The 22,563-nt window shown below is 41.8% G+C and overlaps 1 protein-coding gene across 1 annotated transcript; it reads left to right on the plus strand.

Annotated features, from left to right (window-relative positions):
* Nucleotides 1-3,166: 3,166 nt before the first annotated feature.
* On the plus strand, nt 3,167-22,120 carry LOC307258098 (follistatin-related protein 1-like). The gene is made up of 11 exons (XM_080037504.1): nt 3,167-3,328; nt 3,486-3,542; nt 15,010-15,111; nt 15,241-15,370; nt 16,038-16,070; nt 16,377-16,507; nt 17,191-17,309; nt 17,694-17,806; nt 18,544-18,654; nt 18,831-18,925; nt 20,661-22,120. The coding sequence occupies exons 1-11, from the start codon at nt 3,326-3,328 to the stop codon at nt 20,700-20,702; spliced, it is 936 nt and encodes a 311-aa protein (XP_079893630.1). The 5' UTR covers nt 3,167-3,325; the 3' UTR covers nt 20,703-22,120.
* The last annotated feature ends 443 nt before the right edge of the window (nt 22,121-22,563 follow it).

A 22,563-nucleotide genomic window follows, 5' to 3' on the forward strand; every position in this document is an offset into this window, starting at 1 on the left:
ATCAGGGGGAACTGTCAAGTGGGAATGAATCCAATGTATTACAACACACCTGCTGCTGCTGTCAATAGGCTATAACGTTAATGTTATGCATGTAGGCTACTTCCGGGGCAGCAATGTATCTCACTCAACATGATTGCTTGAATAAAAATAAAAAAATTGCCGATTTTTCGGAAATGTGCTATAATCGGCCGATTATATATCGGACGGTCGGGCCCTACTGCAGACACAAAATTATTTAGACCACTTTCTTCAACCCATATTCGCAGTTCTAGCCTGGCAAAACCACCCTGATCTCGTGCAAGCTTCACATTTGTTTCTCTCCCGCAAATCAGTCCTGCCTTTGTCCAATCAAAGTGGGGAGATGCCCATCAAAAATGACACGGCAAATCAGGGTTAAGACCTAACGTTTATTCCTTATAGTGAAAGGAAGCTTCTGATTGGTTCACGTAGTAGAGGTTGTGAATCTAGCTTTATGAGAGCAGCCCTATTTCACAAACTCATTTGGGGATCCATGTTGACGTCAACGACTAAAAGAACAAACCAGGGACTTCCTTCCACTAACTTATGGAAAGTGGAGAAGGACGGGTCTGACTTGAGGCTAGATTTACAACTTTACATGAACCAATCATGGCTGCCTACCTCATTCAGAATGGGCTGGATCTCCCACGGAGATTGGAGAAATTCCGGACTGATCTGTGGGAGAGAAACGAATGTGAAGCTTGCGCAAGATCAGGCTGGTCACGCCAGGCTGATGCAGTTGTACTCCCCAACAATACTTTTAAACACACTTTTGATGTGTACAAATCTGAAGAGTTCACTTTTTTTAAAGTTTCCTGGTACCTGAGCATGATTTCTAGGCGGACTGGTTTTAGCATTTGGGTCAAAAGGAAGCGTCAACACTACAGTTTAGTAATTTCACCAACATGCTAAATTTAGTTTGCCATTGTGGACTTGTTCTCACAGTTCAAGCTTTTTTGTACGACTCCTAATGGAAAGCACAAAAAAAGCCTTTTTTCTCCTCTCAAACAGCTTCCTGCATGCCAGCAAAACAGGAAGGCAAACAAATGTCATTGAATGAGTGAGACAATATGGAATATAGATAACACCCATGCAGCCATCTTAAAAACGTAAAACTGAATTCAGTAGGTTTTCCACTGCTTGTTATTCAATATCAATGCCGGTAGAATGAAAAACACCTCACACACTCACACACACACACACACACACACACACACACACACACACACACACACACACACACACACACATACACACACACACACACACACACACACACACACACACACACACACACACACACACACACACACACACACACACACACACACCCAGAAGCGTATGCATGCATACACACAGTCTCATCCAAAAAAAGCCCCAGGGTGTCAAATAATCCCAGCATCTATTTAAACAGGTAGAATCCATCTGAGGGGATGGAGTTATATATAATTGATGGCTTGCAGTGGAGAAGTAATGCATTCATCCTCTCCCTTCTGTTAAAAATTCAGTGTGAGGTGCATGGTGTTCACTGCCTCACACTGTCCCTCTTGATCGCTCTTTAATTACTCCTCACTGGAGCATGCACACCAATGGTGGTTTGTAATAATACTGAAATGCTTATGTAATATCACATATCACACATAAATAATCAGAAGCATGAGGGCTGAGAAACAACCCCATACAAGTACAAGCCTGATCCTCCTGACCTTTTGGTTTATATTATTTCCATTTGTATGGTAAACGAGTCCTGGGGAAAAAGGACATTTAAAAAGAAAAGCTGTGTTACTGTAAATCTCAAACAGACGCCCTTTCTCTGACACTTTATAATACAGGAGTGCATCGTTTCATACAGAAGCTAGAAGAGCATCACAGCAGGAGTATTTCTTTATTATATCCAGGCTGCAGTTCGCTTCCTTGGTTTGGGGTTTTTGATTCTGTTTTATCTGTAATACACATACTTTACCATTTATTAACTTAAAAGATAGAGAGATTTCTGATTAAAACCCAAATTAAAAAGTCAGTATTGGTGGTGTCTTAGTGAAGCCAAATAACATAAATAAATCCCTGGGGGAATAATGGGGGGATTGGGGGTAAAGCACTTTGAATGGTCAAGTACAACTAGGAACATACTATATAAGTATTACATTTAACTGTAAATTATTAGAAAACAAGTGGCTCTGTTTAATTCTACAGGGTTTTCCAGCTGGTAATTGATATTAATGAAGATGTTGGCACACTTAGTGTTGTATAAAGTATTGCAGGAGCAGGCAAATGTTGGATGTACACGGTCTAATTTGGCCTTTTCGCACACACACATACACACACACACACACACACACACGCACAAGCACGCACGCACGCACGCACGTACACACACGCACACGCACACACACACACACACACACACACACACACACACACACACACACACACACACACACACACACATACACCACCTTCATCTTAAGCCGCCAAAGTCGATGGCGAGCTGGTGAAAAAGGCTGCAGCTGAAAACCCTGATAGCAAAGTGAATGTTGGACTTCAGAAGAAATTCAAAGCTATGGAAATATCGCGGCATGTCTGCTGTCTGTGTTTAGAAATAGAAATATTGTATAAGTTCAACCATGACAACTTCATATAGGCTAGAGGATGTGCATCTTGGTGTTGGAGTTCTTCTGCCTCCTAGTGATCAAATGTATAGACTGATACAGCTTTAATTAATCAGGGGGAAATCAACCTTATCATTGGTTGCTTTTATACATCATTTTAATTCACGATAATACGATTGCTATATTATTCGGACAATAATCCTACACTAGATGATAATAATGAGCAATAGCTAACCCATTGGAGGCATATGGAATGATGTGAATGTATAACAGCCTAACTGTGGATTATAATGACATAATCAAGGCAGCTCATTTTGAAAATGTATTCGTATGAGAGAAATCAATAGAAAGCTATAGGCGAAGGTAATTGTCACACACACACACACACACACACACACACACACACACACACACACACACACACACACACACACACACACACACACACACACACACACTTAATGGGGGTCCCTCCCCCTCCTCTCCTCCTCTCTGTAAACGTCCTCGCAGGACTCCAGACGTTTTCATTGGCGGTGAGAGAGAGGAAGGAGGAGAGACTGACGGACTGGCACGAATTCCTCAGCGCTCCTCAGATTTCTCCAAATCCCGGACCTCCTGCTCGCCTCAGTCCCGATAGAACATCCAGACCAGCTCCCCTCTCATAGCAGAATACCGAGCGGAGACGTTTTTTCGCTAAAATGGTAACGTGGTGTACACTCAGAATTTGCTGTTTTCCCCCTTCAAGTTTCCTCTGCCTGTCGAGGAGCTGGCGTGGAAACGGATCTAAAATGTTGAACTCTTCTTACCTCTTTTTTCTCTTCTAATCCTCACTTTTTTCGCTTTTCTTGTGTGTCCCAGATGTCTCCAAGTGTAGCTGTGCTGCTGCTGCTGGCCGTGGCTGCGTGTAACGCTGAGGTAAGTTTGGCTAAAGACGGCTTACATTTCTCCTCAGAAACTAGAAAAGTCTCCTCTTTAGGGGTCTTAAATGGACACCTAAAGAGCTGCCGTATACGCTCTGCAAGTTTTACGCGCTGGGAAACGTTAACACAGCAGCTTTGTTCACTACGCCGGGCGAGCTAGAAAACATCTGGAAAGGCTCAACAACAATACACGGTGCTGTGCTGTGGTGAAAATGAGACAATCACCGTTGGGTTTTCAAGGCTGTACTGAGCCCAAAGCCTGTTATAGTAGTTATCTTCATGAAGAGAACCAATTATGCCATTATTGATGGGCAATTATGAGCTTCATTGTGGAGACAGTCATGCTCACAGTTTAACTCAATTGCCAATGGGACACTTAACTTCAGCAGGGACATCATTCTTAATCTGAAAAATTACTATACACACATAGGATAGTTTGATAAACATTTGTAGGTATTTTTTTCATATGATTTTTTATTTATTTACCTGCATAAACAATACTCCCACTCTTGCTGGACCACAACAGCACAACCAAAGCTGCCATGAGGAGGCAAGAGTGACACAAGAGTGACAGACAGCTGTGAAAAGAAAAGAAGGGAGTGTTTGTTTGTGTATATCTTGGCGTTTGGTGGCCCATCCTCATCAATGACGTATAGGAGGCTTCGGCGCAAAATGCTCACGGACACCTTGTTTGGGTGGCTGGTCAGGGAGCGTATGTAATTGTCTGTGTACTCAGGGGAGGTGAGTGTGCTAGAGGGGTGTGAGAATACTCACCTTATGGGTCTCACGCTGTGGCACTAAGTAGCCCAACCTCTGAGTAAACACTGACATAATGTGCTGCTGGATCAGCTGGTCTGACGGCACAGGGGAAACCATCGCCCCAATTTTTCCCATTCCCATCTAAAACTCTTGGTGAAAAAGCGAATGTGCATACCTTCCCAACATGTCAAACTATTCTTCTAGGAACTTAAGTGGTAACAAACACCAGGTGGTGATTGATTGATGGCCTCACACTCACCGGACACAGCTGTTGAACACCTGGCTTTGTGTTGGCTCCTCTGTTGACCCCGACAACAGGGCAATAGCTGTAGCCTAATTAGAGGATATATAGAACACTCAGAGCTATGTACGCCCAATGTGAAACACAAGATAAAACAATTGTCTGCTGCCTTTAGTCTATCTTTATAGCTTCACGCCAACATTACTCACTGTCTATCATGTGAGCTGACCTTCCACTGTCGCCCCCTACCTTTGCCTGCCAGCTTGAAATTGTGCCATTGTTTGCTCCTTTATTGGAATGTATGGCCGTGATGTTTGAGGTATGACATGGTGAGGACAGAGCACACAGCAGAGTCTATTGAGTGTAATGGGGAAGTATTAGAATAGGCATCTATTCTCCAAAGGTAATTACCCTGATAGTATATGGCCTGTTGACTGGCTTTTGGAGAGGGCCTGAACTTGCATTCCAGTGTGCTGTCTTAAGGGTGGTCAACACGTTGGAGCAAATCTGTTGCATGAGTACAAAGCATAAAAGAGCTGGAAAGGTGGATACAAATGCGGGATTCTTGGTGTGTGAATTGCTGTATTTGATTTTCAGGAACGATAGCAGGGTATTACGTAAAATTTGGACACCACCTCTGGATTTATTATGAAGGGCAATGCCTGTGTGCTTCTCAGGGTGAGAAATTACAGCTTTTGAAGACAAGCAGCTCACAAATGCAGTCTGGAAAAGCGTCCTGACTCGTTTGGAAAAGTGTGTGTGTGTGTGTGTGTGTGTGTGTGTGTGTGTGTGTGTGTGTATGTGTGTGTGCAGGCTGGAAATGAGATTTGCATCTTGCGAATGCAAAAGAGGTCAAGATGCAGGCATAGTGAAAGTCATAAGAGTTTGCAGCCTCGGGGGACATGTGTGCACACACTTGCATACATACGGATGGATGGATGGATGGATAGATAGATAGAGAGAGAGAGAGAGAGAGAGGTGTTTATATTTCTGTTTTTGTATGGCATGCTGTGTTATTGTATTATCCTGCGTCATCCGCACTGACAGGGTGGAATGACCTAGTGGCTAATTAAGTTATCAGCACAGGCTGTGGAATCTGGAAAAATACACGTCAGGAGGAGGTCAGCACAACAAGGCAACCATACATCCTCTCCTCTCCTCTCCTCTCCTCTCCTCTCCTCTCCTCTCCTCTCCTCTCCTCTCCTCTCCTCTCCTCTCCTCTCTGGTAAAGCTGTCCAAAAGTTAAGTGTAAAGTAGAGATGAGCCGATCCATTTCTTGTTCAGTTTCGATCCGATTCTGATTATACCTGGTGTTGTATATCTGCAGATCTTCGGCTTTTATCAGAATGCATACTGATTCCGATAAAAGAGCTCTTTTCATCAAAATTATAATTATCATTGTTGCTGTTGTTGGTATTGCATGTAAGGCTACATGAATCTGTAGTCAACCACCCAGCACTTAGTAACAAAGAGGGTGCAATTTCAAATTGATAAATCTTTCACAAGGTTTCCAAATTGAATATTTGAAATGAAAGTGCAAAAACTGTGTATGCAACATATGTAGGGTATGGAAACAACAAGAGAATGTGGCGAAAGAGACCTGGATTAACCTGATCAAGTGGAATATGGATCAGTACGTGGATATGTGAAATCAATCCTATATCCTAAGAATTGCGGCCGTATCAGCAATACACGATACAATACTGATAGACCCGATCGGTCCCATCTCTATAGTGGAGATAGATAGAAGATGCTAGTCCCACTGTTGAGGCCCTGGATGTGTATGGCAGACTCTGATTGAGGCCCATTCTCTCAGGCAGAGCCACCACATTGCCATGTTGATGCCTGTTCTCTCTCATTCAAGGTGGGCTAAAAATATCCGGCCAGGTGTAGGGAACATGAGCATGAGGGGGACGCTGTGTCCTCTGTCTGGTATCAGGCTGCTCTAATTACTGTAGCTCCACACCCAGTCATGGATCCACTAGTGCAGCAGGGCAGGGCTGTGGAGGGCTGTGGTGAGATAGAGTGATGTAAAGCAGAAAAGGAGATGGAGACACACAGTCATGCAATTATAGCAGGGGAGATTGGTGGTGAGGTAAGAGTTGGCCGTGTAGCGAGATGGGGAGGAGAGATGGAAATAAAGGAGGGGGGGTTGGTGTACTGTGTTTCATGTCCCTGCAGTGTGTTCTCTTCACTCTTGGCTTGGCTTAAAAGGAGTCCTCATTTAACGCGCCAGCTGTACACCGGTGTCTTATCATTACACTCTGCACTCAAAGGCACCACACACACACGGAAATTAACACGAGCACACCCACACAAACAAATGACAAAGAGCAGCACCAGAGTCTACTCAAAGGGTTTGTGAGTAACAGATAACTAATAACATACTCATGCATATACTAAAGGTTACACATGCAGAAACTGTAGGTGGTGGCACGGCTCGAATCAGTTCACTCAGGAAAAGAGGATGATGCCAGGTTATAAAGAGTGGCAATTTCACATTGTTTGTACTCTTATTGGCACACAGTCCAAGGCAATACATGTATTTCATTGTTTGTGACATGTTAATGAACTGTTGGAATTCCAAGGACACCGCTGCTTTACTCCAGTTGAGGAACTGTTTCCTGATAAGATGGATTATCCCAAAAGAAAAAAAACTGGAGGAGCCTGTGTAGAGGACGCACCGTGAAATCAGGCCCTGCATCTGAAAATGTTCGCCACTAAAAAAGAAGAAGCGTTTCACTGCTGGATGATTAAATCGCTGGCGCTGTTCTGTCCGAATGTCATTGTTGAATTCTACCACCATTAACCGGTGGTTAAGCCTTGACTAATGCTCATTTACACAGTTTTGACTCCAAACTGGTTTATGTAAACAATTTTAATGTTCTATGAAAGCAGAGGTTTAAGGTAAAGAGTCATCATCTACCAAGGCAGGTACTTTTGTTATAACCAAAAAGCTGCAAGCTGCAAAAATAACTATTTCAAAGTTTGAACCTCCAAATTGTGCCGATTTGCTGCTTTTTTTTTGTAGTTTTTGATATTGGTGGAAGAAGTACTCAGAAGTAAACACTGCAATACATCACCGTAACAAACACTGTTGGTAAAAAAAAGATAAATCATCAGGTCCTCTGTGGAAAAGTAAAACTGTTTACTGCATTGAGGTAGCAAACTTTGCTCTTCAAACTATTTTATTAATTTCAATTTCATTTTATCCCTGACCTTTTGGAACAATATATGTAACACAATAATCTCAAAGCTCAGAGGTCCACTTGCTACAAGTTAACACAAATCACAGTCCTTCTTTAAGGAAAACAACTGGCTTAAGTATCATTCTTGAACTTAGGTTATAAGAAAGTGTATAAGAATATATTGAATTAACACAAAGGGCCACAATTGAAGGTAGGAGTACCACAATTTAATAATCATAGTATGATCAATAGTTGCAAAAAATATCATAGTCTGTGAATCTGCTGATTATTTTCTTGATTTTTTTTTTATATAAATGGGTTAGGGTTAGGGTTAGTTATTTATTTCCCACTTGCCAAAGCCCAAGGTGGCATCTTCAAATAGCCCTTTGTTTTTCCAAAACTTATATATACTGTATATTGAGTTTATGGTAGAGAAAAAGCAACAGACCCTCATGCTGGAGAAGCAGCAGCCAGTCTTATCATGTTTGTTTATCAAAGTTTAACTAGCTGTGCCACGAGAAATCTGGTTTTCTATGAACTGTGGGGTAAAATAAGATACAGATTAAGTTGTTCAGATCTCTGTCCCTTCCGACTGCATGACAGCGATAAAGGATGAGGTCTTAAAACAGGTTTTTAAATTTCATTTCATTTTCATTTAACTTTTATTTATCCTCGAGAGACCAATTGAGGGGTGACACAAATGGCGGCACACATTCAACTCGTGCTGCGGTCTGTGTAAAAATGCCTTTTTCCTTCTATAAACATATTCACACTGTTAGCCCCAATACTGGCCTCAGAGAGAGAGAGAGAGAGAGAGAGAGAGAGAGAGAGAGAGAGAGAGAGAGAGAGAGAGAAGAACAGGACAGGGGATGATGTACTCATTCCTCTGGCCTGAGCCTAGCATGAGCCCTCTCTCCTTATAGCTGTGGAAAAATGCCCAGAACAGAGCAGGGAGGTGGGACAGCAAGGGGGTGGGGGGTGGCAATGCAGATGGAGAGTAAAAAGAGAGCAAAGGAATTTGGTGTGAAATGAGGTAAGATTATTGGATCAAGAATAGAAGACAGACACAAAGACATATTGTCTGAAATGCATTGCTACTTTTCATAGGGAAGTATGATGAGAGGCAAATGTAGATAAAAGGATTGGACTGATAAAGGTGGTGTGGTTGTGTGTTGGATTGACCTGGGTCAGGTGGTGGTAGGGGACTGGGGACTCTTTTGTCCCAACAGCGTGTCAACAGGGTGTACAGCAGAGGAGGGCGGGGGCAAAGGGAGGGGGCTATGTTCATAGCATTTTATGTTATCCGGTGACTTTTTAACTGCTAGCAGATGTGGCTCTGCCCAAACTGTAACTTATTTCCTGCTTTTCTTTAGCCTTTCTCTCTCTCTCTCTCCCTCTTACTTTTCTCTGTGTTTTTCTTTCTCCCTTTTCCTTTGTTCCTTTCTGTCTGCCTTTATTTAGTTTCTTCTTCTTCTTCTACGTCTTCTTCTTCTTCTTCTTCTTCTTCTTCTTCTTCTTCTTCTTCTTCTTCTTCTTCTTCTTCTTCTTCTTCTTCTTCTTCTTCTTCTTCTTCTTCTTCTTCTTCTTTATGTCAGGACGTGGTTCCATCTCAGCTCTTGAACAACAGGGGCTGGTGGGTGTAAAGTAAGAGGCTGCAGACGGTGATGACATCATCCCGTCCGTTGGTGCATTCCTTTCACACTGGATAAGGCACAGGGAGAAGAATAACAAGCCGATCGTTGTAAAAACCGGTCATTACTGAGGGTCCCTTTTGTTTCTGCAGTTTTTAATCTCAGACCTGCCCCCCCACCCTCCCTTTCCTCCATGGAAAGTGTTTGAGACCACCCCTAGAGCTCTTCCAAAGTGCTCATATCTTTAGAACCTGCGCAAATTAGTCTTACTTTGGCCTCATTATTCCAAGGACACATCCTTTCAGTTCCACTATCAGCTAATTCTTCGCAAAAAAAAAGCCCTCGAAACATACTGCCTAGGCATCTCATCCGGAAGAATGTCAGTCGCGTTATGTCATTTTTGGGGTGTTGAATGTGGGTTTCTCCACGGGGGCTTGACTGTATATGTCTGATCTCAAGAAGCTGTCAAGTAAAGAAAGAAGAAATGAGACTGAGCTGGATTTCTAAATGTATGCAGATGCAGTTGGAGTATAATCAGAGAGAAGAAAAAATAGAAGAGATATGAGAATTGAGGCACTTTAAATTATTCAGGGCAAATGCCACAGCTTTCTGTAATGATTTAAAAAAATAACTGGAGCTGATGAAAGTCTGTCACGTGTCTCCTCTGTGACATAAATTCCTTAAAGGAAACTTCACAGTTACAAACAGTGCAGAGTGTGTGGTGTAAAAGAGTGGTTTTCTCAATCTTCTTTGGGTCTACTTCTCTTCTGGTAAGGCCCCGGTTAGACGGAAAAGAGTTGTGAGTAGGGGCGTTCTTCATGCCCTCCCTGTCCCCTTTTTTTCCCGCTCCTGGCTTGAGTCCACATCGCATGAAGCTGACAATCTAGAGCTGGAGAGACAACACAGAGGGGAAAGCAGGAAGTGCTGGAGAGGAGGGGGGGGGGGGGGCAGGGGGCAACTCTCTGACCTAGATACTGAGGAGATTTTGGGCTCAAGACGAACTCTGTCAGACCCCAGCTGAGGCACAACACAGCTCAGGAATGCAGCCCCCTGCCTCCCGACTCTGTCTCCTGTCCACAGCCCTCACCTTCACATCTTTTTACCCCGTTATTCAACCCCGGTGTAATTAGAAAAACATGCCCGGTAAACCACTGAGTTGCATATTTAGGGTTGTGAGGGTGAAGTTTCCTCGCTGTGCTCACATTTGTCTGTCCATCTGTCAAGTCTGAGACTTCCTGTTGCTCTGTAGGTACAGTAACAGTAACAGTACACATAACTCCATCAGATTCAGCTACATGAGGTTTATACATGTACTCTGGACAAACTGCACACAGTTAAAGGGATAGGTCAACATTTTTGTGAGTTAGATGAGAACATTGCCATTGTGTCATGTCTGCACAATATAAAGGAAGATAGATACTGTACATGGCAGAGCGGTGTTGATCGTGAATATGTATGTTTTCCAAAATTTCAAATGAAAACCCTCATACTTTCATATGCCATACCATAATAGTTTATGGTATAATAGTACAGTCAAATGGTGTGAGTTCTGCTCTTTATAAACGGGAGCTTAAAAAGGAGACAGACTGATGCCTTGACTTGACTACCTCATCTGTTCATGTTAGTGTCACTATTATTGCTCCCTAATGAATTTCCTTCATATAAAACACATTTGATGAGCAACTGGGTTTTTGGAGGGAGAGTTGCCAACTAAAACATCTGAGCAATTTGTAGATTGTTTTAATTTAAAAAAAAAAAAATAATAATTTTTCCAGTAGAATACAATTAAAACAGTAACTTGATTCCAGTTAGATCATTGTTTTTTATTCAAACCTGAGTGGAAAGAAACAAAATGAAAACAAGAAAATAAAAAATAATTAAAATAGTCAAAATACCAAAATATTTTATTCATGAAAACACTCAACAGGCTCACTGTGCCTCAGGGAGGAAAGAGAACATGTTTTAGTCAAACGTTTGTTTCTTTTACTCTGAGGTGCCAACTATTTACATTTAGCTGCATCAAATACATCCAGTACAGCTTCACCTTGCAACAAAACCCATGTACATTAAACTCATATCCCCATCAAGTTTTCATCGTTACAATTCAAGCACTGAAAAAGTACAACCTCCACAGTGAGCATAGTGCTGAATTAGCATATCTCTTAACATAGTCTCAAGTAAAGCTCAGGATACCGTATATGCCAAGGACTTCATGCTGGGTTGGGATTAGATTGCATAAATAAACTGATCAAGTTGATTAAACTGATCTTGATCACTACAGAAAGCCCTAATGTCGTAGAGTTTGTGAACGGAATTCAGTATGTGATGCATACTACATGTTACATTTTTACAGTAACGTTCATTTTGCTGTTTATTAGTGTAAGCACATCCCTGGCTCGGTGTTTACAATCTGAAAATCAATGTGTTAATGAGGGGCAGGGTGCAGTGTGGGAATGGATTCACGCTGTAAAGTGACACCCACTGGAGAGAAGCATTGATTGGCCTGCTAGATCAATTGAACATCTCAGAGATAGCCACAAGCATGCATGCATTACACACAAAACATGCAGTTAAAGGCGGATTGCTCCATCACTCATTCTGTTGTGCATCTGTGGATATATAAGATAAGGAGAGACATGCACATAGATATTTTAGATGTGTGTGTGTGTGTGCCTTGCTGCTGTTGCACTGCTACTAGTCAGAATACAATGCCCTTTAATTCCAGTCTGCCTCATTGTGCCAATCAACTGGTTGCAGGGGAGAAATGGACACTTGAGAGCAACCTAGCCTTGACCATCTCTTCACCTGTTTCTGAATAGTCAGGATCTCTAAACAGCTTCCTCCTCTTATTGTTCGTCTCAGCTTGTATGCTCACTCCAGAGTTCCACCTAGCTCTGCAAACCTGGTCTCGGCTCACTGGCATGTGTCTTGCTTGCCATATACAGGCACGGCACTGGGAATTAAGACAATACAGAGAGAATCACAGTGGGTGAGAAATTAAAGTACACCGACTGGACGTGTGTTTGAAAAGCACCATAGGAAGACATAGAAGAAGTATGCACTGAGGGCTTTGGGAGATATCGCTATAATCTTTTAATCTTCTTAAAACCTTTAAATAATTTGAACCCTCCTGACAAAAGACAAAAAAAAAGAATTAAACAGAAAATAAAATGGAAGAAGAAGGCTATGAGTCGGTGAAAATGAGCTGTGAAATGGGCTTGTATTCTGTGTGCCTGAGGCAACTTTCTGTATGAAGGGCTCAGCTTAATCTGTTATTATTCATCAGTCACTTATCAGAGCTCCGGCTTCTGTCATTGGCTCTAAACGGGAGAGAAGGAAAATGAAGCACCAATGACAACTTGATGTCATCGAAGTAGGCCACCCACAGTGCGTGTGATTCCTTTTGCTGAGTTTGTACCTTTTTTTCTCTCTTATGACTGCTCGGATGTTGATTTAGTCAATGAGTGTGTTGAAAATTCACAAAGTATTCCTTTTATAGTGAGGTCCGCTTGTTAAAAAGAAACACAACCAGATTTCTTATTACCGTACGCCATTCTTACTTGAGGTACACAGTAGTCGGTCGATGGCACAACATTAAACAATGATAACTGATGTAATGGTGAAACTTTTGAAAGTACGTCAACGTAATACGTTTATTCATTCTTATCAGGAGTTAGAGGAGAATATTACCACTCATGGCTTTAAGGTTATCTTAAGCCATCCCTAGCAGTCAATTAGCTTATAGCTTAGCATAAAGACTGGAAACAGGGGTCTGGTACTATTAAATGGTAAACAAAGAAAAAAACCCTTCTCTGTAAAGTAAAGCTTCAGTGACATTACATTGGCTTTGACCATTGTTTTGTGTATGTGTCAATCACACACCATCTGAACAACACAGTCTGCTATGATGTCATTACGGGGCCTGGTTGCATTTTGTCTCTTTTGATTGACACTTCTGTGATCTTGTCACAACAGGAGCCTGTACATGCTCTCACCATGGCAACCAACTGCTAGAATCAGCTTAAAAAAAAGAAAAAGAGAGAGAGAAAGAGAGAGAGAGAGAGAGAGAGAGCTTTGTGCCTCTGTGTTCATTAGCTAAATGTCAAGGCTCTTCTGCTGGATAAACTTGGAGCGAGAGAGAGCGAGAGAGATGGACAGACAGAGCTCAACAAATACCAGTTTCATCTTAGGAGCCCATCCATTATTCATGTTCCTTTGGAGGTTATTACAGGTTTCAACAGGCTTCCAGCCCATCTGTATTTTATACTGTAACAAACTGAATTGTCCAACATCCTCAAAGCCCCAGGGATGTGCTTTGAAGATTTTCGATGACCTCAACTTTGGAGTGCGAGATTGTGTGTGTGTGTGTGTGTGTGTGTGTGTATATATATTCATATGTGCGTATTTCTGTACAGAAATGAACCAAATCCCTAAAACCCTTCTCCTCCACCACTTCAGGGTTAAAGCTACTATACTGCTAAGCCTTGCATGTGACTGCCCCCCCCCCCCTCCCCTTCCACGTCCTTGTATCCATCTTGTTATATCCATTCATTTTGAGAGTATTATGAGTTTAGTCACAACAAGATTCCAACTTGATTTCAACCTACATACCAGACCCCGGACTCCCCGCTCACGTGCAGTCACGCACACACAGAGGCCAAGTTTATGTCTCGCTCTTACAGGAAACAGCGGCTTACAAGAGGAGGAGGGGAGTCTGGAGAAACAGGGAGGAGGGAAAGCTTTCACATAGCATGGGAATGGGCCCTAAGGAAAACACAGCCCAGACTCCAGATGTGGAAACACCCTGTGCACAAACACACACACACACACACACACACACACACACACACACACACACACACACATATATACACAAAGACACACAGATAGGCAGAGGAGGAGGTAACGAGGGTCATAAAGCGGCTCTTGGAGCTCCGCTTGGCATCTCGTGATTGGTCGGTTTGCAGCTCTAGTGAACTCACTTTTTGGCAAGTCTATTGGCAATTTGCTTCAACACACAAACAAAGGATTAAGAATCACAGCCATGAAAGTGTCTATAGGGAAAACCGAGACGGGCTAAATGTAGTAGAAAATACAGTTAAACCGTAACAGAAATAGTTGAAATTCTTTTCTGAACTTTTGTACGGTCAGCTGTCATTTCTTGATCCGAGTCTGACCGTAGTTAATATGGAAATGTACTGGGAAACACAAGTAGGTCAGCAGACACCTCAGTCAAACTGCAGACCACTTTAACATGAACTCTGTGTGTTAAAGAAAAAGGATGAGGCAGTAACTAACATGACAATATCTATCTGAAACAAAACTCCACAGTGATCAGGACAATAACCACTTTGTACAGGCAGGAAATGTGCAACATATCAAGTCAGTCAGAGCCAAGACCTGAAAGTTACAGCCATTCGTTATGGCTGCTTGATTTATCATGTTGGTGATGTAGCGCCACCTAGAGGGTGCATGCCATAAAGATGAACTGGATGGCTTTGTGTTGAATTGTGCATGTGAACACTCCTACAGTGCTTTTAAATGTGCAGTGTTACTGTCATAGAGCAACAGCGCCGCCCTGTGAGTGAAACCTGTAGACATGTAGTATTCCTAAGTGCCAATAATGTCTTTCCTTTATTTCAGGAGCTGCAGAGCAAGAGCAAAGTGTGTGCCAATGTGTTTTGCGGGGCCGGAAGAGAGTGTGCCGTGAACGAGAAGGGGGAGCCCAGCTGTCTGTGTATAGAGGTGAGTGTGTTGCTGGGTGTGTGTCAATAATACTCACACACACATGGAGTAGGAATAGAGAGATTTAAATTCCAGCACCCCCTCCCTGGATACCACTTCATGGTCATGTCTTTCCTCTCTCTTTTCCAGAGCTGTAAACCCCACAAGAGGTCAGTGTGTGGCAGCAATGGTAAGACGTACAGGAACCACTGTGAACTTCACAGGGATGCCTGTCTGACCGGTTTGAAGATCCAAGTGGCCCACGATGGACACTGCCAGGGTAAGAGCACATGGCGCCACAACACAAAATGTGACAATCTCGCCACATTAGTCCATTAGTTGCTTTTTTGGAACTCTCAATTACACTACACAGCAGATGGTGTTCACCCAGCTGTCACACAAATGGAAATGTTAAAATGTCTCTATTTGACTACTTTAATTTACAGAAAAACATTGTAATTTTTGCACCCTTTAAGTGGGATGGGATATGGCTCACTTCACAAATGGTGCAAGTGCTGATAATACTGTATGGAGTTAGTTGATGTGATTATTGTGTAAGCTCTGTGCTCACCCACATTTAAGGAACTGATAGGGTGAGGTGACTGGGTTGACAGCCGACCATATAAGGCAACCAACACGCCACCGCAATCAGACAAGCTATCGTTACATCCAACTCTCCTGGCCTTGGATTTATGTTTTGATGTATCTAATATAAGTATCTTATCTTGAGTGAACTTTCACTGCTCACACTTGAAGATGTCACACTCTTTAGTGTCCCCCCCCCCCACTTGAACATTGATCGGCGCTGTGGCAGAGAAGGTAGTCAGGGTAGACGGTTACGTCACTTATTCCTCTAAGTGATCAGCATTTATTTATTTCTTAATCTGTTTATCTTTTTTTCTAACCTCAAATGTTATGTTCTTTCTCTTCTTTTATATTACCTGTAGCAAAGAAAACAGAGCAAGCTGCTGCCAGTCCAGGTGAGTTTTTCGTGTGTGTGTGTGGTGTGTGCATGCATGCTTGGCAGTACTGCATACAATATAAATATATACTGGTATATAAATATACGTATATACAGTAAACATGTGTGTTCTGAGGATTCAAAGTGTTAACAATTCTAGTCAGATGAGAATTATGCAAGTGAAGTGTTTTTATTTGTATTCACGTCAAACACATATTCAGTTTTTTTTTAAATTCAGGTTATGGTTCAGGGTCAAGGTTAGGTCTGGTATTAATAGTTGGCTATTAAATATGCAATATTAATAATAATCCCCGACTCCCTGCAGTGGTATGCTATGCTGCTGACCGCAATGAGCTGAGGGGCCGAGTGATCCAGTGGCTGCAGACTGAGGTAGTCCCAGATGGCTGGTTTGCCAAGGGTTCCAACTTCTCCGACATCCTGCACAAGTACTTCAAGGTGGGCGTCTTTTGTTTGTTGGTGCAGAATGGGAATTGGTCCTTAAAGCTACCTCAGACTCTGTCTAATTATTCATGTGACATGCCCTTCAATCGTGTCAACTGATGGTTATAATAAAGTTTAATGAGGAGCTCTGTAGAGGGATACCCCTGCCACTATGTAGACTGACATGAATGACATTCAGCGACAAGAGCAGATGGTCCTTTGAACGGTTTGTTTAAACACCTTTAAACAACAACTGTTTTTAATTGTCTGGTCTGGTCAACAGGAAAACAGGCCATATACGTTTTTAAGGGGGTTTCAACATCACACACACAGTCATATAATGGGTCAAAGGTGCACCACTTAACCTCCAAAATTCCAAAAGCCTTTGTTTAGTCGGAGACATATGAATTGAAATACATGCTGTACGTATAGAGCCAGTACTTTAGCTGTCCATGTCAAATTTAATATTGTCATGGAAACTTTGTTTTTTGTTTGGCAACAATGACTGATTTCTTTCAGAGTATTATTGTCAGTACGCGTGCACTTAACACAAATAAGACATATTGTGCGAACCCTGAAGAATTGATGTTTGTATCAGGCAGGTCTAGAAGTTCAGTGTCTTATTTTATATATTCAAGATTCATATTCTACAAAGGTGCTAACTGTTCCCCTTCCCATGTCTGTTCATGTTTCTGCAGTCGTATGATAACGGTGATGCCCAGCTGGACTCCTCAGAGCTGCTCAAATTCATCCAGCAAAATGACTCAGTTGTAGAGTTGCAGTCTTACGCAGACCAGGAGAGCAACAAGCTGCTCAGGTCAGTGTGTGTGTTTGTGGCTTTGCACGACTGCAAGATTGTGGCTGGAGGTAAAACGGCTACTGTTTGCATTCTTTATTTAGCCTCTATTTTATTACCCCGGCACGCTCAGTGTAAACGTTCTGCTGCACATCCATATCTGTGTGCTGTGGTGCTATTTTAAGATATGCACTCAACCCTATCTACACAGTGCAAACTCTACTTGAGGCCATGTGGCGGCCCGCAACGAAATAAACACCTGTCCACAGAGCCTAAGTGGAATGAAACACTAAACTAATGAACATTTTCTACAGTATGCTTTTTTATCTGTAAATTTCTATGTTACTGTATGTATGAAGAAGCGTATATGTAATCTGTGTTTGCATGGATGTTTGTGTTTTCCAGGAGCCTGTGTGTTGACGCCCTCATTGAGCTCTCTGATGAGAACGCAGACTGGAAGCTGAGCTTTGATGAGTTCCTCAACTGCTTGAAGCCTGGCTTCAATCCACCAGAGAAGAGTGAGCTTAAAGCGATTATTGTTTGTATACTTTGACATAATGCATCATGTTACACACTGGTAGATAAAGTAAATGGATGCATTAAATCACGCTCAGTCAGGCCAACCAGACACCAAGCAAACTGTGGAAAATGTTACTCTTATCTGAATAATTTGAGACACTGTTAGAGTTTTTTGGAAGTCACTTCAGTCCGCTCAGTCATTTCATGCCGATGTATCTAGAGCAAAGTTCCTGGGAAGGGAAGAGAAAACTAACAATCACTAGGAGCACTGAACCCACAGAGATTTACCAGACTCAAGGACACACCCGCCTGCACACACACACACACACACACACACACACACACACACACACACACACACACACACACACACACACACACACACACACACACACACACACACACACACACACACACAATGTGTGTATTTGTATTGATAAATTCCTAGTTAAACATAAACAGGATTCATCTGGCCATGGACTTTCAAGGTCCTGACATAAATATTTATGTTCTGCTCAGCGTGGGTGTTGGCAGACTTTTACTAAGCTTACCAAGCAAAAAGTCCCAAAAAGGCATGTAACTTTCAAATTAATCTACTGAATGAATTATATGTCATTTTGAAATGCTGACAAGTCAGTGAAAGGAATTACAGTGTAATGCTGATTCTACTATCATTCTGCTACAGTCTATTATCCAAGGTCTGGGCTGAATAGTTTGTCATGTATCTTTTTTGCAGAGTGTGCCTTGGAGGATGAGACATATGAGGACGGAGCAGAGACCCAGGTTGAGTGTAACCGCTGTGTTTGTGCGTGTGGCAACTGGGTCTGCACTGCTATGACCTGCTCTGGTAAGATACAAAAAAATGGAGATCACACACATTTAGGAAACTGCCCTGCAAAACATTTTTGACTATTTATTATGTTATGCTTGTATGTATTTTAATTTGTGTTGTCATGTATTTGTATTGTCTTTTTATATGGAACGTTGAGTCCGGAATAAAGTGTTCATTCATTATCTGTCCAGACAAAACAGCAGCTGTGGAGGAGTCAGCAGATGCTGGAGCAGAGATGACTGAGGAGGAGTGGAACCTCCGCGTGGCTGAGCTGAACAAGCACCAGGTATGTCTCTGCAATCTGGAGGAAAATATACTCTAGATAATAAATCAATCTAATGAATCATATCAATATCAAAATGAATCGTATTCAAAAGGGCAACCCGGAATCTTTATACAAAACAGTTTGAAGAATGAGTTGGTCATAGTCTCAACTCCTGTAAGCCCATGAAATATCCCTGATATGAGCCATACCTTGATTACTTGTAATATGCTTTTGGACAAAGACCATTTGAAATCAAACTGCTCTGCTAGCACAAAAACAATTTACAGAGGAGTTGGTAGGTGTACATTTTTATGTGACTGTGTACTACCAACCCAGCTGCGGGAGCCAGTGTATAAGCAGCTTTATGACTCCTGGCTTGAAAAGTGAAACAATATATTGAAGAATTATTTTTTTCTAAATTAGCTTGATAAAACTATGAAATGGCCATCAATATAGTAGAGGTCATACGGCAGGAAAAAAAAGATAAATAATCACAGACACTTTTCATTATACAGTAGATTGTAGAAGGGGGAGAATGTCCCCTCAGGATTTGTGTGGATGATTTAGAATCATCAAGATATATTGTATTTCTAAGAGTGAATATCAAGTAGCCTGCTACTTTGCTGCTAAAAATGCCACAAAAGGAACTTGGTCAATTTACTTGAATATTATGAAATTAGGGCTGTCAAGCGATTAAAAAAAAAAATCTTTTTAATTACAGGCTCTGTGATTAATTAATCTAAATTAATCCCATACTTATATGACACTTTTATCTCTCTTATCTCTTTTAACACTCTCTCTCTCTCCCCCCGTCTCTCGTAACTTCTGTCTCCTCCTCTTAAAAAAAACAAGCAGGCTAAATGACGACTGTCTATCTCCCACAACAGGCAACGCTGCACTGCCACAGGTGCAGTGCGCATAGCCTATGCCGATTCATTCACCGTCCTACTCATAGCCAAAAATATTGACACACACAGACACACACACACACACACAAAGGAGGAAAAAAGAAGAGTGAGAGGGGGCGGGTGTCGATCGCAGCTAGCAAACAAAAGTGAGACACGGAGGAAGATTGAGAGATACTGTTTTGAACCTACTTGTTAATTAGGCACCCACTAAATCAATAATGCACAGACACTGCGGAGAATAACATAAGACGTATTCCTACCTTCATGCTTATGTGCCCGGAGCAGCCCATAACACATCCATAGAGCCCTCGCCCCTTTCCCCTGCTTCTTTCTTTACTCTTTAATCCCATGCGGGCCGTGTCAGCAAGCTACAGGTGCAGCTCCGCTATCGTCTCACCTCTTATGCACCGGGTCAAAGGGCAATATAGAAGTGCGATTAATCTGCGTTAATTTTTTTAATCGCGTACATTTTTCTGTGATTAATTAATCTAAATTAACGCGTTAATTTGACAGCCCTTTATGAAATGTTTGCTAATATGCGTATGAGTGCATGGGGCTCACAAGGTTTATAGGACTAGGGCTCTGGCTTGAGGCCATGGCTGAGTCAGCAAGGTCATGTACTCAGAAGGGCAGCTTACAGTGCCGCTGTAAACAAATGTGGCTATGTGGGTACAAGGTTGTTTTAACCAGTGGTAGTGTATGAGTTTCAGTAATGAGGTTGTTGCTTCTAAACACAAAGTTGCTTTAAAATGGTGATAAAAGCAGTATATGGACTTGCAAGATGTTAGAGATGCTTATACAAATATATTAACACCTATGTTAACTCCTTCCATCGTTTTTGAATACAGGAAACAGTGGAGAAGATGAAGAGCAGCACAAAGGACGCCTAAATAAGGACGCAATGAAGGAGAGGATGCACGTCATCACCCTTCCTCCATACTTGACTCACCTTGCGGCCATGGGTTGTTATTGAACTGATTCTTTTATGTTTCCCTGCTTTGTTAATTATTATACATTTATTTTTTACAATGTTTAAGTGTTTTGTGTTGACGTTTGTTAGATTCAGGGCAATCAAGGAGTATTATAGGATTCCCTTGTGTTCAGTACTGTCATATTTGATTGTATAACTGCGCCTCTCTAAACGCCCTGGGGCTTTTTCACTACTATCTTTATATTTTTACAGTTATTGTGGAGAAAAAAAATTGTCAAGTTGTCACTGTTTGGGAATATGGAAGTCAATGTTTGATGGGTTAGTGAGGTTAGGAGCTTGGAGAAGCCACCTGTTGAAATCAGAGAGGTGTCGGAGAACAGATAACTACTTGACACCTGGTGTAGCGTGTTACTCCACTCTCCCTTTATAGTCAGCAGTTTGGGATAAGAGCGTAAAGATACTGGGGATTTTGATTTTGTTGCCATTTAGAACTGCTACAGTAGGCCACTATTTGACCAATGCACTTCTCTTCTCTCGAGCTTTCATAGGCTGTAGTTTATCACAAGCCTAATTTTTTTTAACTACTTAACTAATACTTTTGCTGAAAAAAAGTTTGCTTCTATGTACGCTATGTTATTGGCTTGAGTAGGAAATCGTCTTGTTCCCGTGTTATGCTCAGGAAAGTCTCTCTGGTGCTTTTTTGGTTCTGTCTGTGTCTGACATTTTGGAGACAACAACATAGTGGTCCAGCTTTTCAGCACGGAGCAGCGGTGCTTCACGCAGGTGAGACCTGATCTGAATATAGCATGGTGAAAACTGAAACCAAAGTCTTGATGAAGTGTTTGAATAATGTACAAAATTATCCGGGTAAAATGTTACTCTGGACCCAGCAACAACACTATACCTGTGCTTTCAAAATCACTCTAACAGAATGACTAGCCTCGTTGACAGCTAAAGTAGCTTAGACGCATAACTGGGTGCATTTAACTTGTGTGTTTGTTTGTGTGTGTGTGTGTGTGTGTGTGTGTGTGTGTGTGTGTGTGTGTGTGTGTGTGTGTGTGTTGTTAAAGTGTTATGCTGAGAGTAGTTTGTTTTTTTAAATGTTTATTTGTTTAAATCCTGTATCTTAATTGGGAGGTTTGACAATAAAAATCAGTGCCTTAGACCTGCAAACAGTATTGGTCTCTAACCTTGCATGCACAAAGGCTATCGTGCCACGTGGGATAGCAAGAATGAGTGTGCTTTGCTGAAGTTTAGCAGTAAACTATCCCTGAAACACGTCTGTGTGATAGTTGCATTACTAAGCTAAATACTCCACTAAACGTGCAGAGACTGTAAGGAATAAGTATGTATGCCAATAAAGCCCATACAACACAATACTTTGTCCAGGGTTTGCACTGTGTGTGTGTGTGTGCGTGCGGCGCGCATGTGCTATTATCTGCCATATGTCCATTGTAAACATTGTGAGTTAAAGAAAGAAAAAGTATCTTGTCTCCAAACAAATACAAAGTACAGAGGACCTGTTGCTTCATAGTTGGAGACTTGCATTTGGCTGCCAGTGAAGTTTAGAAAAAAAATAAATGTTTGTGATGAATTACTGCCCGAGTACATTCCTGAATAGTTTGAACTTTTACCCACTTAAAGTCTTGCAGGTCAGCGATTCCATGTTTACAGGACGTTCTAAGCCCTGGCTTAAAAGGACAGTAAATTTGCTTTTTTTTTTTTTTGCCTTTTTTAAACTAACAGTTTGTATCTCTAATAAAAATAATAATATCAAAATAATAATAATAATAATATCACCTTTTGTTTTGCTTAACTGA

This window comes from Ammodytes marinus, assembly GCF_949987685.1.
Source record: "Ammodytes marinus genome assembly, chromosome: 12".
NCBI classification, from domain to species: Eukaryota; Metazoa; Chordata; class Actinopteri; order Uranoscopiformes; family Ammodytidae; genus Ammodytes; species Ammodytes marinus.